General features: G+C 43.4%; 1 protein-coding gene across 2 annotated transcripts in view; it reads left to right on the top strand.

Moving 5' to 3' along the window:
- The window catches only part of Bend6 (BEN domain containing 6), a 70,961-nt gene extending 58,244 nt beyond the window's left edge, over nucleotides 1–12,717 (top strand). The window contains exons 5-7 of one of the 2 annotated variants that reach the window (XM_048430415.3): nucleotides 906–1,098; nucleotides 1,937–2,028; nucleotides 11,152–12,717. In XM_048430415.3, coding sequence (XP_048286372.1) covers nucleotides 906–1,098; nucleotides 1,937–2,028; nucleotides 11,152–11,160 — 294 coding nt within the window. In that variant the 3' untranslated portion in view covers nucleotides 11,161–12,717. Of the gene's footprint in view, nucleotides 1–905; nucleotides 1,099–1,936; nucleotides 2,074–11,151 lie in introns of both variants that reach the window. The other variant, XM_048430413.3, reaches the window with a different exon arrangement.
- Nucleotides 12,718–12,967: the final 250 nt, after the last annotated feature.

The following is a 12,967-nucleotide window of genomic DNA, read 5'->3' as shown; positions in this document are numbered from 1 at the left end:
CTGGGCTTAGGGCTCCATCCACCAGCTCACTTCACACTGGGCTTAGGGCTCCATCCACCAGCTCACTTCACACTGGGCTTAGGGCTCCACCCACCAGCTCACTACATACTGGGCTTAGGGCTTCATCCACCAGCTCACTTCACACTGGGCTTAGGGCTCCATCCACCAGCTCACTTCACACTGGACTTAGGGCTCCATCCAATGTCTCACTTCACACTGGGCTTAGGGCTCCATTCAATCTCTCACTTCACACTGGACTTAGGGCCCCACCCACCAGCTCACTTCACACTGGGCTGATGACTCCACCCACCAGCTCACTTCACACTGGACTGATGGCTCCACCCACCAGCTCACTTCACACTGGGCTGGTGGCTCCACCCACCATCTCATAGTCAAGCCCCGCACTTCACATCTTTCCTCCTGTCCCTTTTCTCCTTTTGCTCCTCTCTTCTACCCCCATCATCGGCTTTTAAGGTCTCACTGAGCCAACCTGACTGATCTAGAGTAATCTTTCATTTCAAAATGCTTAACTTTCACTACGTTTGTACATTTTCAGTGGGGTGACATATCCACAGGAACCAGGGCTTAGGAAGGCGCATCTTCTGAGAGTCATGACTCTACAAACATAAGTATGAAACTTTGCAGATAGGGTTATTTATAAGGCATCACATTTAGATGGCCCAAGAAAAATTTGCATATATTCCTAGCAGATACCTCATAAAGGCAAACAGATATTTCACATGTTACTATTTCCTCCAACTGAAATATAAAATATGTACTAAAAGTGCAAAATGCCACCTTAAAGAGTGCTGATGTTTTATGGTATGTCTTAATTCGTCTTGTTGTTTCTCCGGGTATCATCTCTTCTCTTTTTCTAATCTCTGTTATCATTTCTTATTTTTTAGTTCAAGATTGAAAACTGGCAGATTGCACGTTGTAATAAGAGCAAGCCTCAGAAATTTATTAATGATTTAATGCAAGTTCTTTACACAACTGAGTACATGGCCACACACAGTCTGACTGGGGCAAAATCCTCTACTTCAAGAGACAAAGTTGTAAAACCAGCTATGAATCAGAATGAAGTTCAAGAAATCATAGGTGATAATTTGATCGCATTGATTTTCACAGTCTTTTTTTCATTAAAATGGTTATTAAATCTGGGTGTGGTGGTACATCCTTGTCATCTCAACACTTGAGAGGTGGAGGTGGGGGGACCGGGAGTTTGACATCATTTTGTGTGCATAGCAGAGTCAGGAGCCAGCCTAGGCTGCAGGAGCCCTTATCTCAAAAAGAAAAGAAGAAATGGATGTCAAACTAAAAGTAAAGTGTCTAAACTGAGAAGTTCAAGTTAATAAAATTCAAAGCTTCAGAAAGTAGCAACTTTACCATTAAAATTTCAGTAACAATTTGTATTTCTTTCTTAGTTATATCATTTGTGTATTGTTTGTTCCTGGAAAGAGATCATTTTAACCACATAGCTTTCAAATTAGTGAACCGCCTTAAAAAACAATGATCTACCTTTTCCAGGTTTTGATTTGGTTTGGTTTTACAAGCAATGAAAAAATTTAGAACATCTCTGACCAAGCTCTTGATGGACCATTTCTTAGTTAACAAGTGATCAACTTATTTTGACTAACGTTAGAAATAAATAGAAATCAGTCCATGACACTCAGCGCTAAAAGCATGCAGTCCATAGCAAGCAGGAGAGTTACAACTGAATGATGTCATAGGAAGACGTGCATATATAATGTGTTTATAGTGTCAGCTTCCCGTTAGCTTTGGCTGTGCTTCCAAAGCCTGGGTGCATCCATCTGCTTAAACATGCCTGGCAATTCGGGCTACGTCTGTAAATCTGAGACAGACCATGCTTTGCCTCAGTTCATAGGATGCAAACCCCTCATAAAATGATCTCGCATGCCGCTGTGATCTTTTCCAGGAATAACGAAGCAGGTGTTTCCCAGTGCAGATGACATTTCCATCAGAAGGATGATAGGACAGAAACTGAATAACTGCACCAAGAAGCCGAATGTGAGCAAAACTCTTAACTCTCAGGATATTAAGTAGACCCTAATGGTACGTCTTCCGAATGCTCATGCGCCTCAACCTAACAAAGACTGTTCTGCAGTTATCTGTGGGCTGACATTTTCCAGACGCTCAGCTAGGGGGACCCTCGTGGCCTATGAGATGCTACTAGGTGCCTCCGCGAGTGTGAGGAGACCTGGGGAAGGGGCTAGATTTGGGAAGTGCTGAGTTCTGTCAGAAAACTGTCTCTTTCCCTGACCGAACCTCTAGTATGTTGGCATGGGTATTGGTAGATGAAAATCATTTGTTATAATTCAATGTTTTTTTCAAAAGTCAGGCATTGCCGTCTGCGAACATGTGAAGTGGAATTTGGCCACTTCAGTTTCACAGTGAATCGTTGTATATTTCGATTCAGTGTACCCCCAAAGGCTCATGAATGGAATGCCTTGTCTCCTAGTTGGTGCTTTGGGGAGATGTTGGGAGCTCTGGAAGTCTGGGCCTCATGGGAGGTCTCCTGGTTATTGAGGCCTGGCTTTGAAGGAGCCTGAGAGACCCTGATCTCTTTCTCTTACCTTTTTGTGCCTTCCTTCCATGAGGTTCTTCACCACACTCTCTCCCTGGTGCTGTGCCCCACCATAGGCCCAGGAACAACAGGACCATCAGTCGTGAACTGCAATCCCCACAACCGAGAGACAAAATGGATTTTTTTTCTCCCCTTAAATTGATTGTGCCAGACGGTTGTCGTAGTAACTGATACACCATCCACTGTTTTCATGGGAAATTTGTGAAGATCAAACACACACACTTGTACTATTCCTGGTTTAACCATGAGTCACGGAGGTGGGAAGGACCAACAGCACAGTGAGGCTCATGTGAGACTGAGATAGGAAAGTCCCCACCCCTTTTTACATCTATTTATTTTGTATGCACACACACGCGCATGACCCCATGTGCCCACCACAGTCAGCTGCGAAGGTCAGAGAACATATTACAGGAGTTCTCTCCTGTCACAATCCGGGATCTGGGGATTGAACTCAGGCCATTTGGTTGACAGCAAGTGCCTTTACCTACTGAATTGTCTCACCATCCTAACCCCATTTTTCAAATCCTCTATTTTCATCGTGGGCAGTTCTGGGGATTGAACCCAGGCCCCGCATTTGCTAGGCAAGTGCTATACCATTGACGTAATCCTCAATTTTCAACTTTTCTGCTGTCTTTGACTTTTGTTTTGCCTGCTCTTTGCCTAAATGCTACCTTTTATGTGACTTTTCCTGCCTTCATTCCTCATTACCACATTTCACAAAAGTTATGGAGCTCCATATACCGCAGTAGTTCCGTCTCCTGCCCATGGCTGTCACCCCCACCATCCTGGAGGGTCTTGTTTCTACGTTATTGCACAATAAGTTCAGCTCTGGTAAAAGTAAGCTTTTTTTTTCTTCTAAAAATAGGCAAAAATGGGGGCTGGAGAGATGGCTCAGTGGTTAAGAGTGCTGCCTGCTCTTCCAGAGATCATGAGTTCAATTCCCAGCAACTGTGTGGTGACTCACAACCATCTGTAATGAGATCTGGTGCTCTCTTCTGGTCTGCAGGCATACATGCAGGCAGAACATTGTATATGTAATAAATATATAAATATTTTTTTAAAAATAGGCAAAAACAACAACAACAAAAAGCCCTGTAATAGCAGCAGTAGAGTCTTTATGCTCAAGTGCACTACTAGGTTACCTTGAAGATTATAGCAAGTGAAGATATTTATGTCCTTCTTATCCCTTGAGTGTTCCTAACTTTAACCACATGGTGAATTTTATCTCTTTCTGTGAAATTATTGCTTATGCCTGCCTCAGAACGTCTTATATTGACCTCAGGTTGCTTAGTGTCTTATTGTTATGAAGAGACACCATGACCCTGACAACTCTTATAAAGGAAAACATTTTATTGGGGCTGGATTACAGTTCAGAGATTTAGTCCAACATTGTCATGGCAAGAGACATAGTGGCATGCAGGCAGACATGGTGCTGGAGAAGGAGCTGAGAGTTCTATATCTTGATCGGCAGGCAGCAGCAGGAGACTGCTACACTAGGCCTAGCTTGAGCACATAAGACCTCAAAGTCTGCCTCCACCGTGACACGCTTCCTCCAACAAGGCCAAACCTCCTAATATTGTCACTCTCTATGAGCCAAGAATTCAAACACTTGAGTCTGTGGGGGCCATTCCTATTCAAACCATGACACCTGGTCTCCCTGGTGTATAATGACCATGTTTCTTCTATTGCTACATAGCCAGCTCTTCAAGTTCATATAGCTCTCTTTTTGAGCACATTATTATATTTCAGAATTCCATATAGTATCATAATGCCCGCATTCTATGCATTTTAATACCATAAACTGCCAAGCAAAGACACAACAGACATCTCTGTCTATAACAGCCACCAAAGTGAATGAATGTTAGAAGATTTTTAGGTCAGTTTTGCTTGTTTTTGCCAATAACAGTGTGATTAAATCACCTTAATCTGCATTAATTCAAATCAAACCAAAGGAGCAGGACGTAGTAGGTTGTGCCTGTAATCCAACAAACAAAAGACTCTTGAGTTTTAGGCTAGCCTGAGCTATGTAGTGCTAGACTATGCTGGCCTTTAAGGCAAGACTTCGTCTCATCAAAATTGAAATAAATGGCACTTGTTGTTTGATGAACAAAATCTGTTCCTTTGCCTCCTGGGTCTGGACCTTTGTGTGTGTCTGTGTGTCTGTGTGTGTGTGTGTCTATGTGTGTGTCTATGTGTATATGTGTGTGCATGTACGTGTGTGTGTATGTGTGTCTATGTGTGTGTGTGTCTGTGTGTATGTGTGTGTGTGTGCGTGTGTGATGCCAAGTTACTTGGACTAGGAGGGAATGTGTATCTTGAGTCAGGATTGGAAATCAGCACTAGGACGGAAACTTGGTTTAAAGTCTGAGATATCTTTCATTTGAAGTCATTCCAATTATGTCCTGAAGACTTGGGAAAAGATGCTGCTGGGAAAGAGGTTCTTACAGGATGTTTCTGGCACAGGCTTCCTGAATTAGCCCCAGCGCCATCTACTGGAATGCCTCTGTAATTTTCTCTTTTGGGTCATTTAACTCAAGAGCCTAACAGTGACCACATTTACTTAGGCAAACCGCACTAAGGTTTTACTTAGGCACACCCCAACACCCAAAACATTCTTCAGAAAGATGACAGTGGTGGCTATTCTTGGTCGTAAACTTGATCACATATGGAATTAACTAACACCAAAGCAGATGGACTAACCTGTGGGGGATTTTTTTTCTCAACCAAATCGTTTGAGGTAGGAAGGCCCACCCTAAATCTGGGCCATACCTTCTGCTGGCAGCCTGTGTAAAGAACCTGGAGGAAGGAAGATGGCTCCATTTGCCTGCTTGCTCTCGCTCTCAGTGGCGTGTTCATCTTTCCGCTAGCATTGGTCTACTTTTTTGAGATTCCACTGTATACTAAAGACCAGCTGAGCCATCTAACATCGTAGATGGAAACACTACTGGATTCTTGGACTTTCTGTTGGTAGACAACCATTGCTGGCTAGCTGAACCTCAGCCTGTAAGGCATTCTAATAAATCCCGTGTGTGTGTGTGTGTGTGTGTGTGTGTGTGTGTGTGTGTACTTATACATATATATTCAATATAGTCATGATTATATTCATTCTATCAGTTCCTCTCGGGAACCCTAACACAATGACTTTGCTAGCATTCTTGTCAACAGAGAGATTCAGATGTCTACTGGGCGCCCCAAAGCCTAACAGTCTGCCTTTCTTTCTGTGTGGCTGTGTCTGGCTCAGGATGTCATTGGTTGATGTGATTTTGAAAGGACCGCTATTTTCCAGTCAAGTTTCCTTTCTTTGAGAGAAGAGCTAAGCCCTGTCTTCCTTTTGAAAAACCAGTTTGTTCTCGTCCCTTGAGTGCCCTCTAGTGGCTTGTATGAACATTGCTAAGAGCTCGCAGATAATCGATCTTATAAAAGGCCTTTTCCTAGTTCTTCCTGTTTGTGTCTCATGTGAGCTAAAGAAGGTTTAATTTATAAGGATTGAGGAGTCCTAGGCTATCACTTCTGTATCATCTAAAGGCCAAAGAGCTTTCTTCTGAAATTCTCAATGCTGCCTGACTCTTGCAGAATATTTCTTATGCTTCTGCTATAACAATGATTTCATACAACGTTGTTTAAACAGAGGGTCAAAGGATATTTTGTCCTCTTGCTCCCATGAGAGGATGTTTTGAAGTGTCTGGAGGTCATTTGGCTTTCACATCTGGGTACCACTAGTGGCATTTAGCAGTGAGCGGTGCCACCAAACAACTCATTCGAAAGCCTCTCACCCCTCCTCCTGGCAAAGATCCACCCATGTCGTCATTGAAGCTAAGAAGCCCTAGTCCAATGTGGTTTCGTTATTTTGGAAATAATGAAACTGAAACTGAAGAAATCAAATAAACTGTCAGAGTCATGTGACTAGTGACCGAGAGACAGCATTAGCATCAGGTTTTCTTTCTGTATTGGTCCGTTTCCGTTCCTATAACTGTCCTGGGAAGCACACCAGAGAAGACTCCTCAGATATGGGGTTAAGCCAATAGAAAGTCTTCATTACCATGCTGGAGACTACACTGGGTCCTCGGGATCCCAGGGTAGCACTGAGCCATTCTCAGGGCGAGCTTCTCAGCACGAAAAACATGCCCTGGGTTGGCATACTTCTGTTAACAAGAACGGTTAGCCAGAAGCAGAACCACAGAAGCCGAAAAGCAAAGCTAGCACATTTAGAGACTTTCCCAGAACTTTGGACTTTAGCGGATTAAGTCTTTGTTTTCGTCTTGGCAGGTGGTGCTATGTGCTGAGTTTCACGGCCTGTATAGCACTTCCATCATGGAGTCAGTTGTGCTAATAGGTTCAGGGGCCCTGTTAAAAACCAACAAAATGAGTGCACAGGGAGTGGAGTGTAAAGGGAGTTTTCCTTAGCTCACGATTCTATAGGATGAAAGTCTAAGATCTGGATGGCCTTTGTATTCAACCTGGGGAGGACCTCACCGTGGATGGTGTTACAGTAGTGGGATGTCACACAGGAGAGGTCACGTGTCACACGCAGCATGGGAAGCCAGGGACTCAGGGCCAGACTCTTCTTCAGCAGCCTACTCTTGCAATAGTGAACTTCCAGGCCCGAGTGAACAGTGAAACCCTTCCCAGAGGGGTACCCCGGATAGCTTAGCCTCCTTCCACTAAGCCCCCTTCATGTTCTCACCATGTTCTCACCGCCTCACCATGGTGAGAACAAACCACCAGCATGGCCAACACTGGGCCACGTACATTGGGTCACACCATAGCACACAGCTCCCTGGAGAAACAGAACCAATAGGGTGTATATCAGTTATATTCATAGGTAGAGAGAGTAGGGGAGGAGAGAGTCTCTCAAGAGATTTGTTCGTTCAGTTGTAAGAGTGGCAAGCTGAAGATGCAGGCTGGTGGGGTGGAGACCAGGAAGGAGTCGCTGTGTGAGTCAGAGTTGAAGGCCAGCAGAGGCCAAGTTTCTTCTCCCTCAGCAGACGTCAGTCTTTTAAGGCTTCCCCACTATTTGGAAGAGGCTGCACTCACAGAGAAGGAGACATTCTGTTTTATTCAAGTAATGATTTAATATGTAATATCATATAAAGATACATTCGCGGAAGCACCTGAGCGGAAATTTGATGGATCACCAGTGTGCCACGGTTGACACATAAAATCAGCCACCACAACCGTTGATTCGGGGACAGGGTATCCGGTTGAAGAGTCTGATCTGTGGGCTTTGGAAAGCCACTTGACTTCATGGACTTCAACTTTTTCTGTGTTTAAGAAATTAATTTTATTATACTCATACAAAGAAATGGGGTTAAGTATGACCTTTCCATACCCATGTTCTTACCTTTTCTCTGCCCTCCCATGTAATTACTTTCTCCTCTTGGTGTGCTCTTTCCCCCACAAACATGCTTCCGTGGCACATATAGTCTGTTGTTTCTCCCCCTCTTCCTCCAAGATGACTGTACCCTGTCTACTTTCACGCCCTGCATACATATGCACGTCTATGAATTTCAGCCTAGATTATGCCTATGAAAAATATACATATGAGTCCGTCTTATTTTGCTTATTGTGATGGCCTCCAGTTTCACTTTTTCTGCAAACATCACAAGCTCATTCTTCCTTGCAGGTGAGTTAAGCTTACGTGTGTGTAAAACATTGTCTTTATCCAGTCACCTGTCGATGGACACCCAGGCTGTCTCTGTATCTTAGCCGATGCAAATAGTTTAGCAACAAGGAAGGATGTTCACGTACCTCCATGGCATGCGAATTTAGAATCCTCCAGGTGCGTTCCCTGGGCTGGTATAGCTAGAACAGACAGGTGTTCTATGTCTTAGATTTGTGGAAGCTCACACTCTTACCAGTCATGTCAAAGAGGTCCCCATTCCTAACATCCTCACCAGGCTTCCTTGGCATTTGTTCTTGTGATGAGAGCCATTTGACTTTAAAAAAACTAATAAAATTTAAAAAAACAGAGGTGTCCAAAACATACTTTGGAAAACAGTCTCTTAAACAAACAATATTTTGAGATGGAATATCAAACCAGTTTGAGGATATTGTCTTGTTGCTTTTGATTTTGTTTTCTGATGGAGGATCTGATGTAGACCAGGCTAGCCTTGAACTAAGTGTATAGTCAAGTATCACAGTGAACTTATGATCCCCCTACCTCTGACTCTCTATCAGATGCGTAGCTGGTAAAAATCTTTTCCTACTCTGTGGCCTGCTGCTTTGTCATGATGGTGTCTTTGCCTTGCAGGAGCTGCTCAGGTTTGTGCGGTCCTATGTAATAATTATTGATCTTAGTGCCTATGCCAACAGTGTTCTTTTCAGGAAGTCTTTTCCTCTGCTAATGAGTTCAGGGTTGTTGCCGCTTTCTCTTCTATCAGGCTCAGTGTACCTAGTTTTATGTTGAGGTCTTTGACCCATCTGGAGCTGAGTTTAGTGCAGGTTGAGAAGTATGGATCTATTTGCATTCTTCTACATGCAGACAACCTTTCTGACCAGCATCATTTTTTGAAGATACTGTCTTTTTAGCCAGTGTGTATTTCTGGCTTCTTTATCAAAATCGGGTATCTGTAGCAAAATGAGTGGCGAGTGGGCTACTTACCGCCCAGTTCCCAGCCGCCTGGCTAATCCCCGAAATAATTGCACGGACACTGTATTCTTTTAAACCCTGCCTGGCCCATTGTCTCCAACCTCTTATTGGCTAACTCTCACATATTGATTCAACCCATTTCTAATGATTTGTATGTCAGCACGAGCTCGTGGCTTACCGGGAAAGATTCAGCATATCTGACCTGGCAGCTTCATGGTGGGCAGCTCTCTGACCCTGCTTTCTTCCTCCCAGAATTCAGTTCTGTATTCTCCGCCCATCTAAGGGCTGCCCTATCAAAGGCCAAGGCAGTTTTCTTTATTCAACCATTGTGTTTGGGTGAAATATTCTGTTACTATCTGTTAGGTACATTGGGTATATTGTGTCAGCGCCATCATTTTTCTGTTTAGTTTTTGTCTGGATGACCTGTGTATTAGCAAGAGCGAGGTACTGATGTCATTATCACTATATGAGGATCAGTATGTGATTTATGCTGTACTAGTGTTTGGGTTTTTGTTTTTACACCCCACAGGGTTTTTTTCGCCCTGTGTATTGTTTTTTCCCATCTCTTCTGATTGTTTCTGTTTTGAAGTCTACTTTGTCAGTGTTAAAATGGCTATGATAGGCTTGCTTCTTAGGTCCATTGGCTTGGGATATCTTTTTCCAGTCTTTACCCTGAGGTAGTGTCTATCCATGATGTTGAGGTTGTTTCTTGGATGCAGCAGAAGATGGATCCTGTTTTCACATTCATTCTGTTAGTCTGTGTCTTCTTACTGGGGAATTGAGATCCCTGATATTGAGAGATATCAATGGCCAATGATTGCTGATTTCCTGTTGTTTACACATGCTGTTTGAAGATCTTTTTCTTGCGCTTCGGCTATGTTGGAATAGTCAGGGCCTGCTGTGGTAGGATTACTGACCTGTAGTTAAAACATACTGTTCTGGCTGTAATGGATTTTACTGGGGGCGAGGCATCCGGGTTTGGGATGATTGTAATTCTAGATACTGATATCTGGTCTTGTCTTTGTAGAGTGATTGTTTTGATCCTTGGTTTTGGTTGCCCCTTCTGGTTCTTAGGGGAGTCTGGTGACTATGGGTTGCCTGGTAGGAAATGCTTCTAGGATCCTGCCAGGTATGGCCTCTGGGGGCTCTGATTAGAATGTGTTTCTCCTGTTGGGAGCTGATATTTAGGAATAGAGATGAGGAGCTAGAAGAGGGTGGCCTAAAGGAGTCCCCAGTGGGGGAGGGGGAGAAGCAGGGTGTGCCCAGGATCTGTTTAGTCCCCTGTGAGTGGGGGTAGAGGAAGAGGAGAGCCTGAGACAGAGCTGGGAATTAGATTTGGGTGGGGTTGAATTGGAGGAGAGGAGAGAGAGTGAAGGTGGTTGCCTGCTTCCCTGGCAGAGGCCAGCAGGTCCTCAGGGAATGCCTGAGGGACTTGGAGGGTGACACCCAGAGATGGAGCTGTGAGGGAGGCTGTGGAAGATCTGTGTGATCTGCTGGAGACAGGGCAGAGAGGAGGGGGAGGCCACAGCGGACAGTCTGCTGCAGAACTGGGGGTGAGACTCGGGGCTGGATCTGAAGTGGTGTGGGGGGTGAGGGTCTGAGGATCGCCTACCTGCTTTCTTCTCTTCTGGGTTTTGAGTCAGGGGAACCAGGTTTGGAGAACTGGTAGCCGCCATTAAGCAACCAATAAACATTACTTTAAAATGTTTTACAGAATTGTTGGTGACTTTTTAAAATGCTTCATGGGTATAGGGGTTCATTTTACCATGCTTTAAAATTTAGCTAATACAATTTAATCATCTCAAGTAAAAATTAATTTAAAATATTGAAGTGTTTTCTACCCTGGAATTCCTCCAAATAAACTATAAACCAATTCACAGTACATCTCAATAACAATAATTCTTACCTTTAACCCAAATTTGCACCTCTTTGAAATTTGCTTTTTTTATTACTACAGGTATCTTAAAATAAAGCATGTTTGGTTTTATGTCAACCATTGGATTTTGCTGGAGAATCTGAGGCACATCAGAGACCGGCTGTGTGGCGTCTGTAGAACCCATGGCCTTCCTGGTGGAGCAAAAGACTGGCTGAAGAAGCTGCATGCAGAGTCCATACTAATTGCTAGCGATGCATCAACCCAGAGAATGTCTGTCAAATACGCATGCGATATGGTTTCCTTGGAAATACGCATTTCTCACAGCCCCAGATACTTCCCCGTACAACTACTTTAAGATAATATAAGCTCTTATCACAGCAACAAAAGCATCTGCCCTCCAGATCAGTCAACGTCCTCCACAGACTGTGTGCATTATTGCCATCGGTGATTCCCCATGATGCCGTTTGTTTGCTTTTTGAATGTAGCAAGTGCGTTGAGTGGAAAATACAATTGAAATAATACGTTTACAGATACAAAAGGAGCAAAGTGAGCCTAAGTGATGATAACCGCATCTAACCAAGTGGTGATGCTATAACATTAAGGTAAATAGGATTATGGGGGAAAAAAAAACAAAAACGTAAAAATCTTTTCAATATTAAGTTGTCCGAACACAATCCTAAAAGCCCCAAATCCCTTTTTTGTTTGTTAAAATGATGCAGCAAATCTTATAATAGACTCTTAGTCTGTGAAGCAGACATACCTCCCAATATTCATTGTCCAAAGTGTACTAGTTACGGATTATAATGTTCAACAACAATATTACCTGAAGTACACTTAGGGCATAACATCGTGGTTGACCAGCTGTGATGCTAAACTGCTTAATTTTAACATGTTTATTTCCACTCTAACAGAAGGGAAGTGACTTGGGAAAAAAATACTGCTTTAATAATGGCACAGGAAAAAATGTCATTTTGTGAATCAACAAAAGATAAAATATTCTTCAGAGACTTTTCACTTGATGGCAGATCACCTGACTACTTTGCAATATAAAACTACATTTTTTCCTTTCTTCCTTTCTTCCTTCCTCCTTCCCTCCCTCCCTCCCACCTTCCCTCCCTCCCTCCCTCTCTCTTTCTTTATCTCACTTTCTTCCTTTCTTTTTCTTACTTTTTTCTTCCAAAGCAGAGTTTCTCTGTGTAGGTCTGCCTATCCTGGAACAAACTGTAGATCAGGATGGCCTTGAACTCAGAGATCTGCCTGCCTCTATCTCCCAAAAACTGGGACTGAAGGTGTGTGCCACCATGCCCGGTGTGACTCTGCTTCTTGAGTGTGTAAGGTGATGTCGAAGCTTGGAGAGGGGGATCCCTAAAGTGCAGCACACCCAGGAAGTACTCGGTAAAGGGTGCTTGATAACCGTGCAGTCGTACAGAACAGTTATTCTCAATGAAATAAATTATGCAACATTTGCTACTTTTAATTAAATAAAATTTAACTCCATTGAAAACTATTGCACTTTTTATTGTTCTTTTTGTTTCATAATGTATTATATTCAGGGCAAAACAGATTTTTCTCTTTTAACCTCTTTTAGCCCTCAGAGTATAAGTTGTCTGATGCAATGCTCTGAATAAAGTTGGCTATTGCATGAGATTTTAGTCCACCTCATTTATTGGCTCCATTCTTCCAGGTCCCACCACCTCTAGAGTGATAAATGTAAGTGGCGCCCAAACCGGGACCTTATGTTGGATACAAGATGGCATAGTTGGGACCCTCACAGGGGGAGGTGAGTGAGAACAACAGGGCAGAAACCAGGAAAGGCCTTGCCTTATGTCGAGATCCTGCATCATTTTTTAAAGAAAGAAGGAGTACAAGTATCCCAACTATTAGATTGCTTGCAAGT

The sequence above is a fragment of the Myodes glareolus genome, chromosome 18, assembly GCF_982192425.1.
Source record: "Myodes glareolus chromosome 18, mMyoGla1.1, whole genome shotgun sequence".
Taxonomy (NCBI): Eukaryota; Metazoa; Chordata; class Mammalia; order Rodentia; family Cricetidae; genus Myodes; species Myodes glareolus.
The sequence above is the reverse complement of the archived record's forward strand: the minus strand, read 5'-3'. Positions and strand labels throughout refer to the sequence as shown.